The 20,284-nt window shown below is 36.9% G+C and overlaps 1 protein-coding gene and 1 long non-coding RNA gene across 2 annotated transcripts; both read right to left on the reverse strand.

Moving 5' to 3' along the window:
- Nucleotides 1–1,223: 1,223 nt before the first annotated feature.
- On the reverse strand, nucleotides 1,224–2,004 carry LOC129769544 (uncharacterized). The gene is made up of 2 exons (XR_008741904.1): nucleotides 1,866–2,004; nucleotides 1,224–1,804 (listed from the first exon to the last, which is right to left on the reverse strand). It is a non-coding gene; the product is annotated as an uncharacterized LOC129769544 (long non-coding RNA).
- Nucleotides 2,005–13,545: 11,541 nt separating this feature from the next.
- On the reverse strand, nucleotides 13,546–17,022 carry LOC129766142 (uncharacterized protein K02A2.6-like). The gene is made up of 2 exons (XM_055766608.1): nucleotides 16,939–17,022; nucleotides 13,546–16,794 (listed from the first exon to the last, which is right to left on the reverse strand). Exons 1-2 carry the CDS (start codon nucleotides 17,020–17,022, stop codon nucleotides 13,546–13,548), a joined length of 3,333 nt encoding a protein of 1,110 aa, XP_055622583.1.
- Between the last annotated feature and the right edge of the window lie 3,262 nt (nucleotides 17,023–20,284).

A 20,284-nucleotide genomic window follows, 5' to 3' on the forward strand; every position in this document is an offset into this window, starting at 1 on the left:
TTCACACAATGTGAGCTGCTGGCAAGAAACTAGATACTACGGCACAGGTTTTCCAGAGATGCCAGGCGGTTTTTCAAATGTCCATCAAATCGTCAGAAACAGCAATCAGATCCGAATTTGTCAGATGATTGATCCGAAATCGACTTCTTTATTGGCAGTTTTCGTCTTAGATTTTCAGTTGAATTTATCATTACACAATTTTATCGCTAAACACACACTGGCCGTGTTTAAAAATACTTTGTGCTGAATTTCTTTGAACTGAAGGTACTATCCGGAAAAAGCAGAAAGAAAAAAGGATTCGGTCCAGGAATTGGATGCAAAAAAAAGGAGCAACAAATACAATATTGAAGTAACTCTACGATGATGATCCCCGAGAGTACAGAGCAGTGTTGAGAATAACACCTGAAAAAGTGAAAAAACTGTTGGATTTAATTGCTCCACAAATACAACGCAAGATACACTCATGAGGGATGCTATACCTACATAAGTGAAACTAGAAATGTTGTACCTTTCTTCTGGAATATCGTTCAGATTATTGTCGATATTTTTTTAGAATCTCGAAAGCATCCATAGCTAAAATAATTCCGAAAGTATGTAGTGCTACAAATGGCAGTCTAAAAGATTTTTCAAATTTTGAATTATTTCGCCTTGACAGCAGCTTCGTGTACCAATTTGTGAAATGAAAATGATAGTAGATTTGCAGGAGGAATGAATACGCCTCAAAAACTAAAATAATGAATGAAAATCTACTTTTTTAAATGGAATATGTATTCTGTTTTTTAGAACAATACTTTTTTTGGAAGTTGTGAGTGAATTTCGAATGAAAATTGTGCCCGATAATGATTTTATATTTAGAATCCCAAGAAAACTATCTCAAAAAGAAAACGTGCCCCACCAGCGTGCAAAACAAAATAAAATGAGTAAAAAAACTTTTTAAGTTAAACGGTTTATTTGTGATTAAACATAATAATGTACTAAAAGCTAGAGAAAATAATTAGGCAAGTTGCAGTTAGTAGTTATCACACCTCTCCTTCATTAGTCTAGGGCATTGATAAGACTAAAATAAAATAGTGGGACATATGATGAAATCACTAATTGTGGATAATGAAAATGAATGGATTTTATAATTTAAAAAGTTTTTGTTTACTCATTTTATTTTCTAGTTTTTAGTACATTATCTGTTTCATTAGAATATTTCTCTACAATAAAGGCATTGCACTGTATTCTATCAGTCAAAAAATTTCATTTGATACCGATATTGAGTAGATTGCAGAAAATACATAGTGTGTTCTCCAAGTCAAGTTCGTTGGTTTGATACACATATCTCAATCAACCTTTTTTTTTGAGATGATATGGAATCAGCGATTTTGAGCGGAGGCCAAATTGGATTTTTCAAGATAAGCAGTTTTAAAATGACAGCAGTTCCTATCCGGTCAGTTCCTATTGGTCAAATTTCTATTACTGTGGGACAATCCTACAGACATACATACATACATACGAACAGTTCAAGCTAAATAAAACCGTTTAATAAAGTATATTGCTATTTTGTGATTGCGGCCATCTTGGATTTTAATTTTTCATGATCTACTGTGATCTACTATTCAAGCCCTTTCATTTGATACCCATATTAATGGTGTTTTGACATAATATGTAGTCCGCCATTTGGTAGAATTTTGATGGATTTGCATTTTTCATAAATAACCGTGTTCTGCTAGTCAATCCCTTTCATTTGATACCCATTGTTACGGGGGTTTCGGAGGTTCTATTCAGCACGCGTTTTTATCAATGTATAGCGAGCTCAAAGCTGTATTTATTAAGAGAAACAATAATTAAACAAGAACTTTACATTATTAGGTTTTACCTACATTTGATCTCCTCGTTTTAAATTCAAAGCACGACAGGATGATTCAATTATTTAACAATTTGGGAATTCAACTTTATTTTGGGTTCTATCTCTACTCCTTTTTTGTGATTAGCAAAGAATGTGTGGTACGAGAGAAGTTTTCAGAATGACAGTGATGACAGCTAGCTGTCAATGATTGTCTGGGTGCGTCATGGAGTGGCACCGTCCGGATGCGCAGGTTCAGATCAAGTCATCAGTGGCGTAGTTTGCTTCCCCCCAACACCCATATTAATGAAGTTTTGGGAAACTATGTAGTCCGCCATTTAGTAGTGGCAGCCATCTTGGATTTGCATTTTTCTTAAATAACTGTATTCTGCTAGTCAAGCCCTTTCATTTGATACCCATATTGATGGGGTTTTGGAAAACCCACATTGATGAGGTTTTGAGGAAGAAAGGGATCCGCCATTTTGTAGCGGCCTCTATCTTGGATTTACAAGATAATGAAATACGCAGTTTTGTAATGACTACAGAGATAAAGGTGTGTTCCAAATTTCAGATCAATCGGTCAACAAGAAGGGGGTCAAATTTCTACTAATGTGGGACATGTTACAAACATACAAACAGATTACAGGGCAAGCTAAATAAAACCGTTTAATAACAACGATTCCGCTTAGAAACTATGAGGGTTTTATTTGTTTTTTCAATAATTTTCAAGTCTATAATAATCTTCGCATATTTTCAAATATCTTAAAAATAGAGACATGTAAAGACAATGTAAAGATTTGGCATCCCTGATTCGAGCGCTAAATTCTGTTTTTGACGTTTTGAGGGATGCGAGTGCGAGTAAATTCAAAAAAATTTGAAGTAGCTCGCACGCCGAATCACACATGACACTAACTGGCATGATGTGTTCACACGGTGTGAGTAGCTGTACTGCAGTAACTGACTAGACCGACTCGTATGCTTACTCGCACCGTCTGAACCCGGCTTTAGACATCAATTGAATATAGGCCACCCCAAATCAAAATCAATATGGCGTCATTTGTTTACCAACATATCATTTGCGAGGATTGAAATCGTTGAAATCACGGAGATAGCGCTGCTTTATTTCCAACTGCATACTGAGACGAACCAGCCCAGGAGGCTGAAAGTCTCAAAAATAAAGAAAAAAAAAAAATTCCAACTGCATGAGCGATTTTCATATTTCGGTTTCACATGGAGGTGTTCACATTTAACATGGAGTTTAAGGCTGATTTAGACGGTGCCACCCAGCAAACATTAAATCGTATAATTTTGCACGTGCCAAGTCTTACAAGAAATCCGAATAAATCATAATCGCATATAATATCAATCAAAGTATGTATCGTGTATATTTGAAATCATTATCAAATTAAGTTGCAATTAGGTATAATAAACATCAATTTTATGATGTACATTGTCGTAAAATATATTTAATCCGCATCATATGCGTATATTACGCTGATGCAGTTTGTGTGTCGTATAAGCGTATAATTTAAATCGATTCAGTACTGTAGTGAATCGTGTTGCATGCTGAAGAAAATCATGAAACAGTGAATCATATTAGATCCTAATAAAGAACATATTACATCATATTGAAATGTCAATGAAATGCTGATGCACTCGAAAGTTTTAACCGCTGTTGAATTAAATTTCAGATAGCCGCGCGAGATAGTTGATGGATGATAATCCAGACGACCGGTGTTCGAACCCACATCGGAGCAGTTTTCACCAAACATCAATCTGTGTCATTTTAAACATTCATATTCCACTCCCAACACAAGTCAATCAAACAATTATTATTTCTGCAAACATAAATACTCATATATAAAAATGGCGATTCGTGAGGCTATAATAAACATTTCACGAAAATATTTTGCGCCATTTGTTTTTTTTCTATGTCTGTAATAAATCGTATATGAGTATGGCAAAAGTCGCTATTATAGCCGGTCAAAGTTGCATATTCATCCAAACAAATTCGGTAAGCATTTGCCATGTATGTATATGGCCTCCACTTTTGCATGCATATGCCAGTTAGGCGCATTATATGCCAAACAAATTTTAGGTCATATGATGTTATATATACGCTTGTTATGCGATTTAATGTTTGCTGGGCAGTCAACGCGCTAGTAGAAGAATCCAATCACTAGAGTCTAATTATTAGAGCCATGTAAACACCCGGCTCCAGTTACTTGCGCAAGTATCGCACAAGTAATTGACCACGCCAGCGAATAGAAAATTTTCTAGATACTGGCGCCAATAGATAACTGACAATTGCTTCCAGACAGTGCGTCATATTAGACATTTGTGTGAAATCGAAATGCCAGGTAGTTTCAGTGTTGCCACATATTTATTTGTACTGGAAGGGGAAAAATCTTTTTCGGCTATGGTGAAGACAATTATTAAACGGTGTTATTTGGCTTGCTCTGTAATTTGTATGTTTGTATGTTTGTAACATGTTTGTTTGTAGCGCTTTACCGCATTAAAAGAAATTTATCTCTTCCTGTTGACCGATTGGTATGAAATTTGGAACACACCTTTATCTCTGCAGTCATTATAAAACTGGGTATTTCATTATTTAAAAAATCCAATATGGCGGCTGCTACAAAATGGCGGATTACATATTTTCTCAAAACCCTATCAACATGGGTATCAAATCAAAGGGCTTGACTAGTAGAACACAGTTATTCAAGAGAAATGCAAATCCAAAATGGCCGCCACCACAAAACGGTTGTTCACATATTTTCTCAAAACCCTTTTAATATGGGTATCAAATGAAAGAGCTTGACTAGTAGAATACAGTTATTTATGAAAAATACAAATCTAAAATGGCGGCCACTACAAAATGGCGGATTACATATTTTCAGAAATTTATGGAAAATTATGAAAAATGTGAATCCAAAATGACCGCCATCATAAAATGGCGCCATGTTTTTTCAAAGCCTATCGATATGGGTATCAAATGAAGGTGCTCGACTGGTACAACACAGTAGATCATTAAAAATCCCAACAAACATCGAAACATACCTTTAATTCTACTGTCATTATAAAACTGCGTATTCCATGTTCATGGAAAATTTGATTTGGCCGCCGCTAGAAAATGGTATTTTGGATTTGCATTCCTCATGAATAATTGTGTTCTACTAGCCAAGCCCTTTCATTTAATACCCATATTGAAGGAGTTTGGGAAAATATGTAATCAACCATTTTGTAGCGGCAGCCATCTTGGAGTTTTAAAATAATGAAATACCCAGTTTTATAATGACTGCAGAGATAAAGGTGTGTTCCAAATTTCAGATCAATCGGTCAACAGGAAGGGGCTCAAATTTCTATTCATGTGGTACAGCGCTACAGACAAACATGTTGCAAACATATAACCGTACAAACATACAAACATTCAAATTACAGGGAAAGCTAAATAAAACCGTTTAAATACAGTTCCTATCGGTGCTTTATGAGAAAAATCTGTGTTCTTACCGTACAGAACAAAACAAACAAAACTGAAAAAATATACCTTTCCGGATAAATTTGTACATTTGCCAACACTAGATGGCTCGATGGTACAAGGAACATCAAATTCAATTCCCTCAACGTATACATGGAAGAATCTTCATTCGCGTTGACGGTATTGTGCTTCATGTGTTCGATTTGTGAAGCGAAAATGATAATAGACAATAAAATCATGGAAATATCAGGAAATTTATATAAAAACAGCTGATGAAGGTTCAGTACGACGTGTTTTAATTAGTAAATTAACAAGAAGTAACATTTTTCATTCAAATTTTGACAGTATAAAACTGCCTCCGGGCCTACAAAACCGATAAAGATTAATTTGCCTCCCAAAATGGTTATCGCCACCAGACGTCGACACTGTCTAAGTGGTGCGGACTCAATTTACTTCATTTTCAAGCAAATTCATGCATGTTTTCAAGCGATTTCTTGCAATAAATTCTCAGACCACCAGAGATGCCAGATTTACAAATATGTTTGTAAATTTACAGACATTTCTGTAAAACACTTTCTATTTTTGTTTTAGACTTTTTGGATATAACAATATTTCACAGGTTTTTGAAAAATAAGAGGCTCTATCCATCACATCAAAAATATTTGACTCACCATATGACATTTTTCCACAGTTTTAATACAGAAAAGTTATTATATTTAGTTTATATCAATACACATGACGTTAGACCAGCGATACTCAACCAGCGGCCCGGCAGTCTTTCTGGTGTGTATAAAGTTTGGAACTCATACACATAAGTACTTTTGCCCTGACATCATTGCAGACGAAAGAGAGCATACGGTTATAAACAATTAATGAAAAATTGCATTCTATGCAGTTAAGGAAAAATCTTGAACGAAAATTGTCTCTGATAATTATTTTCTGTTCTAGATAAGATTGTTTTGCTGAAATGCAAGGAGATTTATTGAAAATAGTTAAGTTAGGGTCAGGACTATGTCTTCTAAGTATTTGAACAACATCGAATAAAAATTTTCATTCTATTTTCAACAATTTACATTCGCTTTTGGGTCTGCTTATGACGAAATATGGGTTACTGTTCGATATTGTTACCACAGACATGGTTCATGGCCGTGTGGTGATCTAAAACTTGTATAGCCTTGCATGGCGGATGGTATACACTGCATTTTCTTATAAATTTCATCAACGACAACACCGCAAGCCTTGGTGGATGTCCAATATATCAACGAAGAAATAATGAATTTTATAAAAATTAACAACGCGTATGTATGTGTATGTATGTATATGTAGATCGTTGAAACATTTAAACACACATACAACACATAAGTTATTAAGTGGTCCGAAAAATCAATTTTCTCCACTTTTTCCCAAAAATGACAAACGAAAATTAATAACTTTTCAATCACTGAACCGATTTAGATGATCGACATATAAAATTGAAACTAATGACCTAGCCTTTTATTAAAAAATATTTAACTTGCGAAAAGAATAATTATATTTTAGTATTTATTGATTTTAGTCGTTTTTAATTTTTTATGACTTTGGCGCTATATTTTTTTATATTTTTTCTTGAAAGCTGAGGAATTTTTACATAACATATCTCGATATCAGAGATGCTATTTTTTTCGTTTTTTTAGATATGATTTTTCAAAGTTCACCGGTGGTTCAAAAAATCATTTTTCCCCCTTTGTCCAAAAATAACTTTCTGCAAAAAATCATAACATTTGATTAATTTGAATACACCGATTTAGATGATCGATATATTAAATTGAAGCCAATAAGCCAAGCCAATAATATCACACTTGCGGGAAGATTGGATTCTAGTAGCATAGGTCTAGTTTAGTCACATATGAATATGTTAAATGTTAAATTTACAAAATTATAACTTAAAAACGATAATTATAGCATCTTTGATATCGAGATATGTTAGGTAAATAATCCTCAGCTTTCCATAAAAAATATAAAAAAATATAGCGCTCCTATCTTTAACCGAGAAAACTATGAAAAACTAACTCAATCAATAATTACAAAAGCAAAAATTCAATTTTTTCGCAGAAGGAATATTTTTTCAAAGAAAAATTACTCGTAAGCTTCAATTTAATATACCGATGATATGAATCGGTCCAATAGTTCAAAAGTTATGACTTTTTGTAATGGGAAAAATGGGGAAAATTGTTTTTCGAACCATCGATTAGTTTTGAAAAATCATATTTCTAAAACGAAAAAATAGCATATCTGATATCAAGATATTTTATGAAAAAAAATTCTAAGCTTTCAATAAAAAATATAAAAAAATATGGTGCCCCCTAGTCCAAAACCATGAAAACATTAAAAAACGACTACAATCAATAATTACGAAAATAGGATCCATATTACCTGCAAGTTCAATATTTCTCAATTAAAACTCATTGGCTTCAATTTGATGTGTCGATCATCTAAATCGGTTAAGTGGTTCGAAAGTTATAAATTTTTGAAAAAAGTCATTTTGGGAAAAAGTGGAAAAAATGATTTTTTGGATCACCCTAAAATGGAAATGGGCACCCTAATGAAAAATTAAAAAAATACGAGTCTAATGTTTTGCGATAAAGAACAAAATTACAACTTTTGACGAAGATCTGAGAACCACTATATTGGTTTGGCGCGATGTACAAAGTATTAATGAATATGTGAAAATTAACGTTAAAAGACATTTCTATAGATCTGCAAACTTTTACAGACTTTTCCCCATTTTTAACAGACATTCACATATTTTTACAGACTATTTTTAAAAATCATCTGGCATCTCTTCCTTCCACTTTTTATCGAATATTTTCAAATCGCAGGAGTAAACATTTACGTGACTCTGACTTCGTTTGTTTTTATTTCGTTCGGAAGAAACGTTATGTCAAAGAGAGGGGACATTAAAAATGCGTTTCTCAGTGAAAGGCTTAGATGCTCTTTCAGAGATGCAATGGTTAATTGAACAATTGACGGAAAAATGTAGTTCGGTCATTTTATAATTTTAATTATTTTTGCCCTTGACAACAATACCTCTTTTATAGTGTTGATTATCATAAGAAAAATAACACTCCAGATCGTTGGATCTCTTTTGACATTTCAATTGGATCTTTTTTGACAGCCGTTTTGATTCAGTCCGCACTACCTAGGACACTGTCATTCGTCATCGAGGATAAAGTGACAGCCAAGGTGTCCAGTTGCTGAAAATGTGTATGAACGCACAGCACCAGTCAACTGGTGATCTAAATATGGCGTGCCGTTGACGTTCAAGTAACTGGCGCCAATTACTGGTCAATGTGTAAATCAGCTATTAAAGTTAGCCACTATTCGACTGTATAACCGGACCGAGTTGTAAACAACAGTAATTGACAGCACCAAAATGTCAGTGAACCGCAGCAATATTGGGTACACTGGCAATATGAGGGATTTGACGTTTTAGTCATACCCCTGGTAGCGAGACGTAGCTTTCAGAATTATTTACTTTTTATTTGGCTGTGTGGTTATGGTTTCATATTAACTCGCTGGGGAAAATAGCTGAAGGAAAAAATAAGCAAATATATATTCGTGAAAAATGGTGCACTCTCTTAATCTAATTTATATCTCAAATATCAGCAGTATTGCCACGGTGTTTACGAAATAAAAACACAAAATTCAAGGCTCAGGATTTCCCTTGATTAGAGCATCCAACGCAACTGGTTACTTTCCTGTAATATATGGCAAATTAGTAACACAAAAGACAACTAATTTGAGAAGTAAACACGAACCTGTTGCAATCATTGTCAACCTCCTTTTGCTCTAGCCTTTATGCAAAACCAATTACTTGTAACAGCCCTTTCCGGATCTTCTGGATCTGGTAATCTCCTTCCCGGTATATGTACAGCATTTTCCTCCTTATTGAGCGAAATCAGTGGAGCCACAATCAGCGTTATTTCTTGTCACCATCGCCGTAAGCTGATAGTACTCTTTTCCCCGCCGATGGAAGCCAAACAGAAGTACATCTTGCTTGGATAGAAAGGCATTGATTGCACGACTAGAAGCGAAAAGATATACTAAAAACTTCCTTCTACACTGTTATGATTCGACCACTTAAATTAGAAAATTAAAAAGACGGGTGGGTAATGTCGGGGACATAACCGGAGTGACGTAGGACTATACAAAGGGGACAGCTTTTGTTAAATATATATTTTAAATATATTGTTTTATTTTCTTCTCCTACGTGAAAAATGGATTAGTTTACTGTTTACTCTTTATGAATATGTTGATGGTTCTGAAAAGAACCTTTGGTGTTGTGTTTTTGTTATAACTCGATATTCCCATCTTGTTCGGTTAAACCTTCCTGTTTAGCTATTGCGTTTGCCACTCGCCACAGCTTTCACAGTTGGAAAATTTCTCCCCATCCAGCTTGTGACATGTTGTTCAGTAAATTACATTTAATGCGACGTGCCGGAGAAACACTTTGCCACTCACTGAAACTAATTGTTGCCTTGATGAGCGCCGAACCGAACCTCTCTGTTCTTGATGCGGGTTTTCTGATTGTCGTGAGCAGCTTTGCAAGCCAACTCGAGCACTCCGACGGCCGAAACTCTATAATCGCTGTTAGGTATACTGGTGCTCCGGCACCAATCCGTTCGGCTTAGTTACCCTTGCGGAGCAATCAGTGAATGCGACCAACAGGGAACTGGAGACCTGCACGGTTCGAGTGAGACTTTGCCTTTCCCTTAACTTGTCCTCCTTTGTTACGTCTACGATGCCGATGCCGTACAACCACACGGGTTTACGGTTTGAAAAAAAATAAGATATTTTTTTGGGGTCCGCGTGTTTTATACTCCAGCGGTACACACTCACAGGATAGAGACAAATCGGCAGACTCAGCCAGAGGGGCGAGTCCAACGAGACGAACGAATCAGCGTTAAAAGGGAGCGATGGCGAAAAAATACATTCATTACGATTTGTTCGCTCGTTGGATTCACATGCAGGCTAAAAAGGGTCCTTTTCAGTATCACAAAATTATCTTCAATCTAAAGAGTTTATTGTTTTGTTATCACTCGATATCCCCATCTTGTTCGGCTAAACCTTTCTGTTTAGCGATTGCATTTGCCACTCGCCACAGCTTTCACAGTTGGAAAATTTCTTCCCATCCAGCTTGTGACATATTTTACAGTAAATTACATTCAATGGCACGTCGCATTACCACCACTCAGTATCGGATTGGAGGTAATTTTAACCTGTAATTGAACATTTGCGATGACAGTGGTACAGTGTCGACTTTCAATGTGGGGTCATAATTTGGACCCCGAACTCTATGTTTACAAAAATGTCCAACTAAATATGTCACATTACAGGTCCGTCCAATTAGCTAAATGTCGAGATAAGTGTAAATTACTGTACCTTCAATCTAGAAGCAATTTAAGAATTGATGAAAATCAATAAGCTCAGAACAACTGCCAAATTCACATACTCATCATATCCTGACAAACAAATTATGAAAATATCAATTTGTGTTTTATTATTATTTGGGATAATGTTTTAGAAAGCATTGAACTGTATTTCCTAAACTCTTTTATGGAAGGTTTAATGGCCCTGAAAAGCGCCTTGTTTTATGGAATGGTTCCAATTTAGAAAACTTAGTACTCGTGGTTTTGAAAAAAAACCATTTCGAACGCCCTCGATGCCGCCTTGTTCTGGATTTGCCATCAAAGCACTTTGTATAAAGAACAAACTTTTTTCTTCTGCTACCTGATGCCGTTTTGCGATTGCGTTTGCCACTCGCCACTCGCTGCAACTGCCTGTTGTCTTGATGTCCACCGAACCGAATGTGTTCTGTTCCGGATGCGGGTTTTCTTATCGTCGCGAGCAGCTTTGCCAGCTAACTCGATCACTTCGGCGGCCGAAACTATATAACGCCGGCTAGGTGGAATGGTGCAGTGGTACTAACACGCTCGGCCTAGCTACCCTTGCAGGGAACTCCAGATCAACACGGTTCGAGCGGGATTTTGCCTTTCCCTTCACTTTTCCTCCTTTATCATGTCCAGACATGGCTGCTTGGGTTGGTTTGTTGATGTGTTGTGATGCGAACCGATGTGGTGTACGGTTTGAATGAGAATGATCGTTATGGCAGCGGATCGGGGATTTTTAAGCTGACTGGCTGGCTCGAGAATTACGCATGTGTGAGACTGCGACCAATGTTTCGTTCATTTTTTTCTTTTTCCTTTCCAATCGTGCTTCATTCTATTTCGCTGCTGCTTTGGTTGCCCGTTTTGGTCGGTACGATTTGAGGAGCACAAAATGGACCAATCAAAAATGGGCACATAGTGCATTTTGACAATGCTTGATATTTCACAATTATTCAATTATTTATCTCAAGAAAAATAAAATGTTATTCATTATGATAGATGCGTAGATATATTTCCTATCAATTGATGCAAAAACCTTTGCGAGCTATTGAGAAATGCTCGAGTTATAAGCGTTCCAAATCTTGCATTTTTTCCTACTTGTTCAGTGCCTAGATTTCCATTTCACCCCCTATATCTTCCGGTTAGACGTAGTCCTACGTCAATAGAGAAATTGTTATAATAGGCATCCAGAAAATTATCTAGCTACCTAGCTACAGTAAAGCGCGAGCAACTATTTTGCCAACGAATGCATTTGTCACCAAAAGATACGATTTGTTTTATAAACAAATTTGTTTCTTCACGAGCAATGGCCGAACAGCAATTTTGACATTGCGATCCACCTATAGTATAACGCCTTGGTTTGTTTCTCTTGTTGTGTCGAATGCAAAAGCGAAAATCTCAAGGGTCCCCTACACGATAAATTATAATGACATTACTTCGTCAGAATGACAATGAAATTGATCGTGTAAAGTTGACAAAATTGAAATGACGGGCAATTGGCGATCTAACGCAAAACGTAAACGATCGGTGAGACATCTGGATTTTGTTTTTGAACTAAGAAAATGATGCTAATGTAACCTAAAACTCAAAAAACAAATCACGTATATTTTACTTCCGGGCTTTCCAAGGTAGTTCTCACATGCAGGAATCATTCATTTTTCTACTTGTGTTTGATTGTGCTCTCGAATTTCCTTCTTTAATTCAACCATTGTCAACATTTTTATAGTATTCACTACTGAAAGAGGTAAATAAATAACATGTTATATATAAAATTGCGCAGAATTAAATTTCTTACAAACTCATCGCAATCAAATAATCTTTTATGATTATAACATTGTAATTTATGGAAAGAGCTACAAACCTTCCATAAGCTCACATGGCAAAATTTAAAACCATCATCACTTTCACCGCAGCGCCGCCTAGGTGTAGATTTGTACGTTAGATCGCCAATAATGATGCATATCCGGATTTTCTGATCTCGCTCCATCATTTCTGTAATAGGGCAAGGACACTATCATTCGTGGTGTCTAGGATACTGTGCGACATCTTGTGTTAAAATCTATGTTTGTGAGGAAATTTACTCTCTATCAGGTTAGTGGGCCCAAGAGAATTTTCAATCTCTAAAATTTGAATGAAAGTTATTGCTTGTTGTTACTTGAATGCATAAAACACGTAGCACTGAACCCTACCTAATCATTTTTTTATAATTTTTTCTGAAATCCCTACTAAAACTCATAATTATAAAATAAAATTATACCCAGATACTATTTTAGTTCAAGATTTTTTCAAGATTCATTTCTTCGAAAATTTTAGGTTTGATAATTCATACCGGTTATTGATACTATGAATAATTGCGATGAAATCGATATCATGTCAAATTGGCTGATATAATTGATTATGTAGGGGCCGATACGACAAAGGTTTGCAGTATTTTTAGCGCAAAACACCCTATTCATCGTTCACTTAGGTGAAAACAATTAAAGTTACAATACTTATAACAAGCCATTCCTCGTAATATACATAGCACATTGTAAAATGATTTTCTAACCTTTTCAGCGTGGAAAGAATACATGAAACCGGGAAATTTGAAGATAAATTCTGATTTGTCTAGAAAATTTGAACGAATTTCATACTGTTGTATTCGTATTTTCCGGATGGAATCGGATTTAACCAATGAAACGCACATTCAATTGTTCACTCTAGTAACTTCTATATCTTTTCCTTCTCATTTTTACTTCCCGTGTTCCCAGATATTTTATTTAGATACAACATATTTCTCTTTCTGTCAATTAGTGGTTTATGTTCGAATTATTTCACTCTAGTTCAAAGTCATCGTACCGCAGAGGACGTCTAGCCTCCCGCCTCGGTCTCTCTAGTGTGCCTTCACGTTGTGACCTCTCATCGTTGACGATAGGTGTGCTGGAAGTCTGATGCGATGATGGAAATGGGGTGCCCCAATCCACGTTACTCTCAGCGACATCGGATTCCTCAACGGTTGTATGTTGCTGGCCAGCGAAACTATCCTGGCTTTGTTGTAGTTTCTTGAGATGAGCGGAATTCCTGCGATATTTTCTACCATCTCCTGTTTCCACCAACACACTGTTACCCTGCCTTTCAATCACTTTAGCAGGATTAGCGTGAAACATTGGCGAAAGTTTATTTTGTGGTAACAGGTTACGCATTAGAACTATATCTTGATGTTGAAGATCCACCTTGTTCGTTTTATGATGAGAGTCGAAATATTTCATAGAGTTGCTCTTATAAATTTTGTCACAGTCTCTGATCTCTTCATCCTCGTGAATTAATTCCGGAATCTGTGGAATCCAATCTCGGAATCTTCTGCCCAACGCAATTTCTGCTGGTGAGCGTCCAGTTGCCGGATGTCTTGTTAGGGAATAAACATAGTTTGCCTCCTCCAAATTCCTTTTCCAGTCAGTTCCATTTAGCGCAGATATTCTCAATGTCTTCAGAATGGTGCGATTTTGTCTCTCTACCTCTCCATTGGCCTGTGGCCAATATGGAGTAGTATGCTTAAGCTGGATGCCATGAACTTTACAAAAATCTTCCATCTTCTGACTGGTGAAGTTACGAGCGTTGTCGGTAATCAATACTGCTGGAATTCCCATTCTCATGAATGTATGGCCCAGTCGATTTAATATATCATCAGTTGTTGTTGATCGAAGTACATCTATGATACGGAAGCGACTGTACAAATCAATCAAAACGAGGATCGAGTCGCCGGATGGCAGCGGGCCTAATATGTCCATTGCCAACACGTACCATGGCTGTTGAGGAAGTTCGCGAATATTCATAGGTTCTGGTGTTATTGTTCCTGTCACCAACTGGCAATCGAGACAAGATTTTACCATCTTTTCTGCGTCCTTGTCTACGTTCGGCCACCACACTTTGCTGCGGAGGCGTTGTTTTGTCCTTTCGATTCCCGGATGTCCTATGTGTGCAAGGTTCAGCACACGCTGTCGGAGATTGACTGGCACCACTATTCGATCACTTCGAATTATTATTCCGTTCATTTCACTCAATTCCTCACGAAAAGGATGATATTTCTTCAGATCCTCACTCCATCTGTCAATACGAAGCGCTTCCTTTACTGCAGTTAATTGTACGTCCTTCACCGTTTCCTTAATGATTTCGTTCAACGAAAGCGCCACCGGCCTTGATATTTCCAACACAGCAAGTAGTTGAGATTCTCCCTTTCCATCATATGTAGTACATTCTCGAAATTTCGGAAGTCTTGATAGAGGATCCGCAATATTGGCTTTCCCTGGAATATGGACAATTTGAAAACGGAATGATTGCAGTCTTAGGGCCCACCGCTCAATCCTCGAGCACTGCTTCCGCTTTGAATTGAAAATTACTTTCAAAGGTTCGTGATCGGTTACTAACTTAAATGTTAATCCACGGAGGTATGGCTCCAATCTCTCCACCGCCCAAACTAGCGCTAAGGCCTCTCTTTCGTTTTGAGCGTAGCCTCTTTCCGCCGATGACAATCCTTTACTGATGTAGCACACTGGTCTTTTCTTTCCTTCCTTAATCTGAAGCAAAACTGCTCCCAGTCCTACAGGACTTGCGTCGGCTATCAGAATTGTTTCATCATACGGCGAATAATAACCCAGGTTCCTCGGGTCTGCCAGCTCCTTCTTCACTTTTTCGAATGCCTCAGTGTGTTTATTGCACCATTTGAACCGTATATTTTTGTGAAGCAGCTCTCTCAACGGCGCGGTCAACGTAGAAAGATTCGGAATGAATTTACCTAGGTAATTCACTAATCCGAGAAAGCTGCGCACTTCTTCTACATTCTCAGGATTGCGAAATCGACGAATGGAGTCGACCTTTTCCTCCGATGGGCTAATTCCTTTTCCATTCAGATTATGTCCCATAAACGTTACTTGGGTTCGTCCAAATTCACATTTTCGTTCATTTATCGTAATTCCATACTCCTTCAAGCGATTCAAGACCATGGAAAGAGCTTTGTCATGCTGTTCTTGATTTTTACCGTACACCAGAATGTCATCTATAAAGACTTTCACTCCGGGTATTCCGGCTAGAACTCGCTCAATCACATTTTGGAACACCTCCGACGCACAATTCATGCCGAAAGTGAGGCGTTTGTACCTGTAGTACCCGTTGTGTGAAGCGAACGTTGTTATTGCACGGGACTCCTCTGCAAGTTCAATCTGATGAAACGCCTTGTTAAGATCGATCTTAGAGAAAATTTTGCAATTGTTCAAATGTGGAATTATGTCATCAAATGTGGGTAATGGGTGATGCTGTGGAATAATCGCTTTGTTCGCCTCACGCATATCAACACATAAGCGAACTTCGTCTATGGTGCCGGATTTTGGTCGAACTACCAGACGAGATATCCACGGCGAATCTCGTGGCGCTGGTTCAATTATATCCTGCTTCAATAACTTCTCTATTTCTCTCTCAACTTTCGGTTGCAGAGGAATCGGAACACGACTTTGTGTGTGTTGAACTGGTTTGACTGTTGGGTCCACCTGCACGGTGACGAGGACATCCTTCACCTTCCCGATCTTTTCTTCACTCGACTGAACCGCACAAATAGATGTGTCTATTTTAAGGATACCCAGTTCCATTGCAGTCTTCCGTCCCAGTAAGTTATTGCCGCCTTCGCGGACGACATACACCTTGTCTCTTATCGATGACTTCTTGATGGCAATTTCTGCAACAAACATCCCTTTTACCGATAGTTTATTATTCCCGTAAGCTAATAATGTTTTCGAAACATGACCGGTATGGTAATGAACCTTCACTTCATGATCCTTCAGGTACTTCCATGTTTCACTGCTAATAACGTTAACTCCTGCTCCGGAATCGATCGTCCAATTCAATTTTACTCCTCCGATCTTACATTTAACCATTTCATTTTGGTCCGGATTGGTTGCAAACACAAAGTTGACGTTATTTCCATCTTCAGATGTTGAATCTCGACATTCCTCTTCCTCAGTGTCTGAATTATCGCTCACGATTTGACGTACTTTTTTCTTTCCACCTTCTTTGTTCTTGCGTGAATTTTTCGGCTTAGTTTTGCAACATCGTTTCAAATGTCCCAGTAGATTACATTTTTCACACTTCTTGTCACGTGCCGGACAGTCTTCGTCGTTTGCTTAATGGCCCTGGCGGCCACACCGATAACATTCCCTCGAGCTAGAAATGCGATTTACCTCTTCATGCTTCTGTAGATTTCGTCGATGCTTAGCGATGGTCTCAAGTGAACGACCCATCTCTACTGTCTGTGCAAGCGTCATGTTACCTTTCGTTAAAATCTTGGCTCTCAATTCGTCAGAGTGTCCTCGCTCGAAAATTTGCTCCTTGATGTTTTCTTCAAGCCACTCTCCATACTCGCACAAATTTCCTTGTTCACGTAAGCGTAGTACAAATTTCTCGATTGATTCATCCGCCGCTTGTTCCAGATTTCTAAAAATATGTCGCTCTCTTGGTAAACATTTCAGCGGCAAAAAGTAATCGTCCAGTAGTTTAATTGCTTCTTTGTAAATATCCGACCCGTTCGGAACTTGTATCTCATCTTCTCCTTTCAGATTGAAATAAATATCTTGCACGTCGCTGCCGGCGTAGTGTAGTAAATATGAACGTTTTCACTCTGCTATGGTAACATTGTTTACCTCCAAGAATATCTCAAAACACCGCTTCCACTTCTTCCATCGGTTTGAAACGGTGGAGGTGTCGCTCGGATCAAACCTCGGTAAGCCTGAATTTACTGGTTCCATAATACTTCTTCCGACGGACAATTTGTAGTCCGCTTCGCGCACTTTTTCTTCGTTCCGTTTTATTTGTTCCGCTTGCTATTTTTATGGCTTCCCCGTTTTTTCACGGCAATATATGCAGAATGTTTTTTTCCACGTTTCTCCCGCACGAATTCAATCAAAACCCGTATCGAAACACTTTTCTGTTGTTTCCAACCTCTGTCGCCAAATGTTGTATTCGTATTTTCCGGATGGAATCGGATTTAACCAATGAAACGCACATTCAATTGTTCACTCTAGTAACTTCTATATCTTTTCCTTCTCATTTTTACTTCCCGTGTTCCCAGATATTTTATTCAGATACAACACATACCAAAAAACAAAACATCCTCATTTTATTCGCTACGCCATCTGGTTGTAAATCCAACGTAAATTCGTTAAATGAATCAAGCATAATCTATTGGCGATCTAACGTACAAATCTACACCTAGGCGGCGCTGCAGTGAAAGTGATGATGGTTTTAAATTTTGCCATGTGAGCTTATGGAAGGTTTGTAGTTCTTTCCATAAATTACAATGTTATAATCATAAAAGATTATTTGATTGCGATGAGTTTGTAAGAAATTTAATTCTGCGCAATTTTATATATAACATGTTATTTATTTACCTCTTTCAGTAGTGAAAACTATAAAAATGTTGACAATGGTTGAATTAAAGAAGGAAATTCGAGAGCACAATCAAACACAAGTAGAAAAATGCACGATTCCTGCATGTTAGAACTACCTTGGAAAGCCCGGAAGTAAAATATACGTGATTTGTTTTTGAGTTTTAGGTTACATTAGCATCATTTTCATAGTTCAAAAACAAAATCCAGATGTCTCACCGATCGTTTACGTTTTGCGTTAGATCGCCAATTGACGAATTTACGTTGGATTTACAACCAGATGGCGCAGCGAGTAAAATGAGGATGTTTTATTCTTTTGGTATGAAATTCGTTCAAATTTTCTAGACAAACCCAAATTTATCTTCAAATTTCCCGGTTTCATGTATTCTTTCCATGCTGAAAAGGTTAGAAAATCATTATTTTACAATGTGCTATGTATATTACGAGGAATGGCTTGTTATGAGTATTGTAACTTTAATTTTTTTCTACTAAGTATACGATGAATAAGGTGTTTTGCGCTAAAAATACTGCAAATCCTTCTCGTATCGACCCCTACATAATCAATGATATCAGCCAATTTGATATGATATCGATTTCATCGCAATTATCCATAGTATCAATAACCGGTATGCATTATCAAACTTAAAATTTTCGAAGATTATCTATTACTTTGGTCAAATCACGTGTTGAAACCATCGTAAATATACAAAACTGCAACTTTCTTACCACATGTTGCAACCGCAACGGAAGAGAAACAATTTTCCGGTTTTTTAAACATTTATTTCAATACGCAATACAATGGCGATGGCGATGACGACGACGTTAAAAAATTCCTACCGTAGGTATAAATCAATACATTAAAATGGTTCTATTGTACATAGTAGTTTTAGGAATAGAAGTAGTTTTAAATTGTACATATTAATTTTAAGGTTTTTTACACTATCATAAGTTTTTCTGTGTTGCAGCTAGATTTAGATTTAGAGAACTTACGTTTAGTGTCTCGTTTGTTTAGTTCGTTGGAGGTGGGGTTATTTTTAAGAATCTTCGTTCTCTCGATTTGCAGCTGTAAATTTAGTTTTAGCATTAGACATAGCACAATCGATTTACTAGCTTACTTACAATAATATAGGATATACAATTAAGAATAATTAGGCTTAATACTTTTATAACAATCAATTTAGGACTTTCTTTCACTTCTGACTATTTGTTTTTGAATCATTGAATCATTGTTGTGTTTTCTTTTGATTCTCGGTGAAACACAGTAGCGCGCCGAAAGTGGGAACGTTTTATTTCTCTCAAGGTGTTTGGGAGCAGGTGCGTCGCAACCGCACGTTGCGACACCACATACTGACGACATTCAATAGCTGAAATGAATCTAAATTGAAATAAAATGAATAATCATCACCGAATCTTGCTTTTCAATGCGTAAAATAAACAAGCACCCTCACTTTTGTATTTTTGAGTTCTAATGTAGGTGTCGCATGAGCTGATTCAGCTTTGCGTAAATTCGTCAATTGACGAATTTACGTTGGATTTACAACCAGATGGCACAGCGAGTAAAATGAGTATGTTTTGTTTTTTTGGTATGAAATTCGTTCAAATTTTCTAGACAAATCAAAATTTATCTTCAAATTTCCCGGTTTCATGTATTCTTTCCACGCTGAAAAGGTTAGAAAATCATTATTTTACAATGTGCTATGTATATTACGAGGAATGGCTTGTTATAAGTATTGTAACTTTAATTTTTTTCACCTAAGTAAACGATGAATAGGGTGTTTTGCGCTAAAAATACTGCAAACCTTTCTCGTATCGGCCCCTACATAATCAATGATATCAGCCAATTTGATATGATATCGATTTCATCGCAGTTATCCATAGTATCAATAACCGATATGCATTATCAAACTTAAAATTTTCGAAGATTATCTATGACTTTGGTCAAATCGCGTGATGAAACCATCATAAATATACAAAACTCCAACTTTCTTACCATATACTGATGACATTCAATGGCTGAAATGAATCTAAATTGAAATAAAATGGATATTCACAACCGAATCTTGGTTTTCAGTGCGTTAAATAAACAAACACCCTCACTTTTGTGGTTCTGAGCTCTAATGTAGATGCCGCATGAGCTGAGTTG

Source organism: Toxorhynchites rutilus, chromosome 2 (genome assembly GCF_029784135.1).
Source record: "Toxorhynchites rutilus septentrionalis strain SRP chromosome 2, ASM2978413v1, whole genome shotgun sequence".
NCBI lineage: Eukaryota > Metazoa > Arthropoda > Insecta > Diptera > Culicidae > Toxorhynchites > Toxorhynchites rutilus.

What these genes read in the sequence shown, in the direction of transcription:
- LOC129766142 (XM_055766608.1), bottom strand. Translation starts at nt 17,022, where the DNA reads ATGACGCTTGCACAGACAGTAGAGATGGGTCGTTCACTTGAGACCATC. An exon ending in ATCTACAGAAGCATGAAGAG is followed by an intron (nt 16,795 to 16,938) that starts GTAAATCGCATT and finishes TGCAAAACTAAG; the next exon opens with CCGAAAAATTCACGCAAGAA.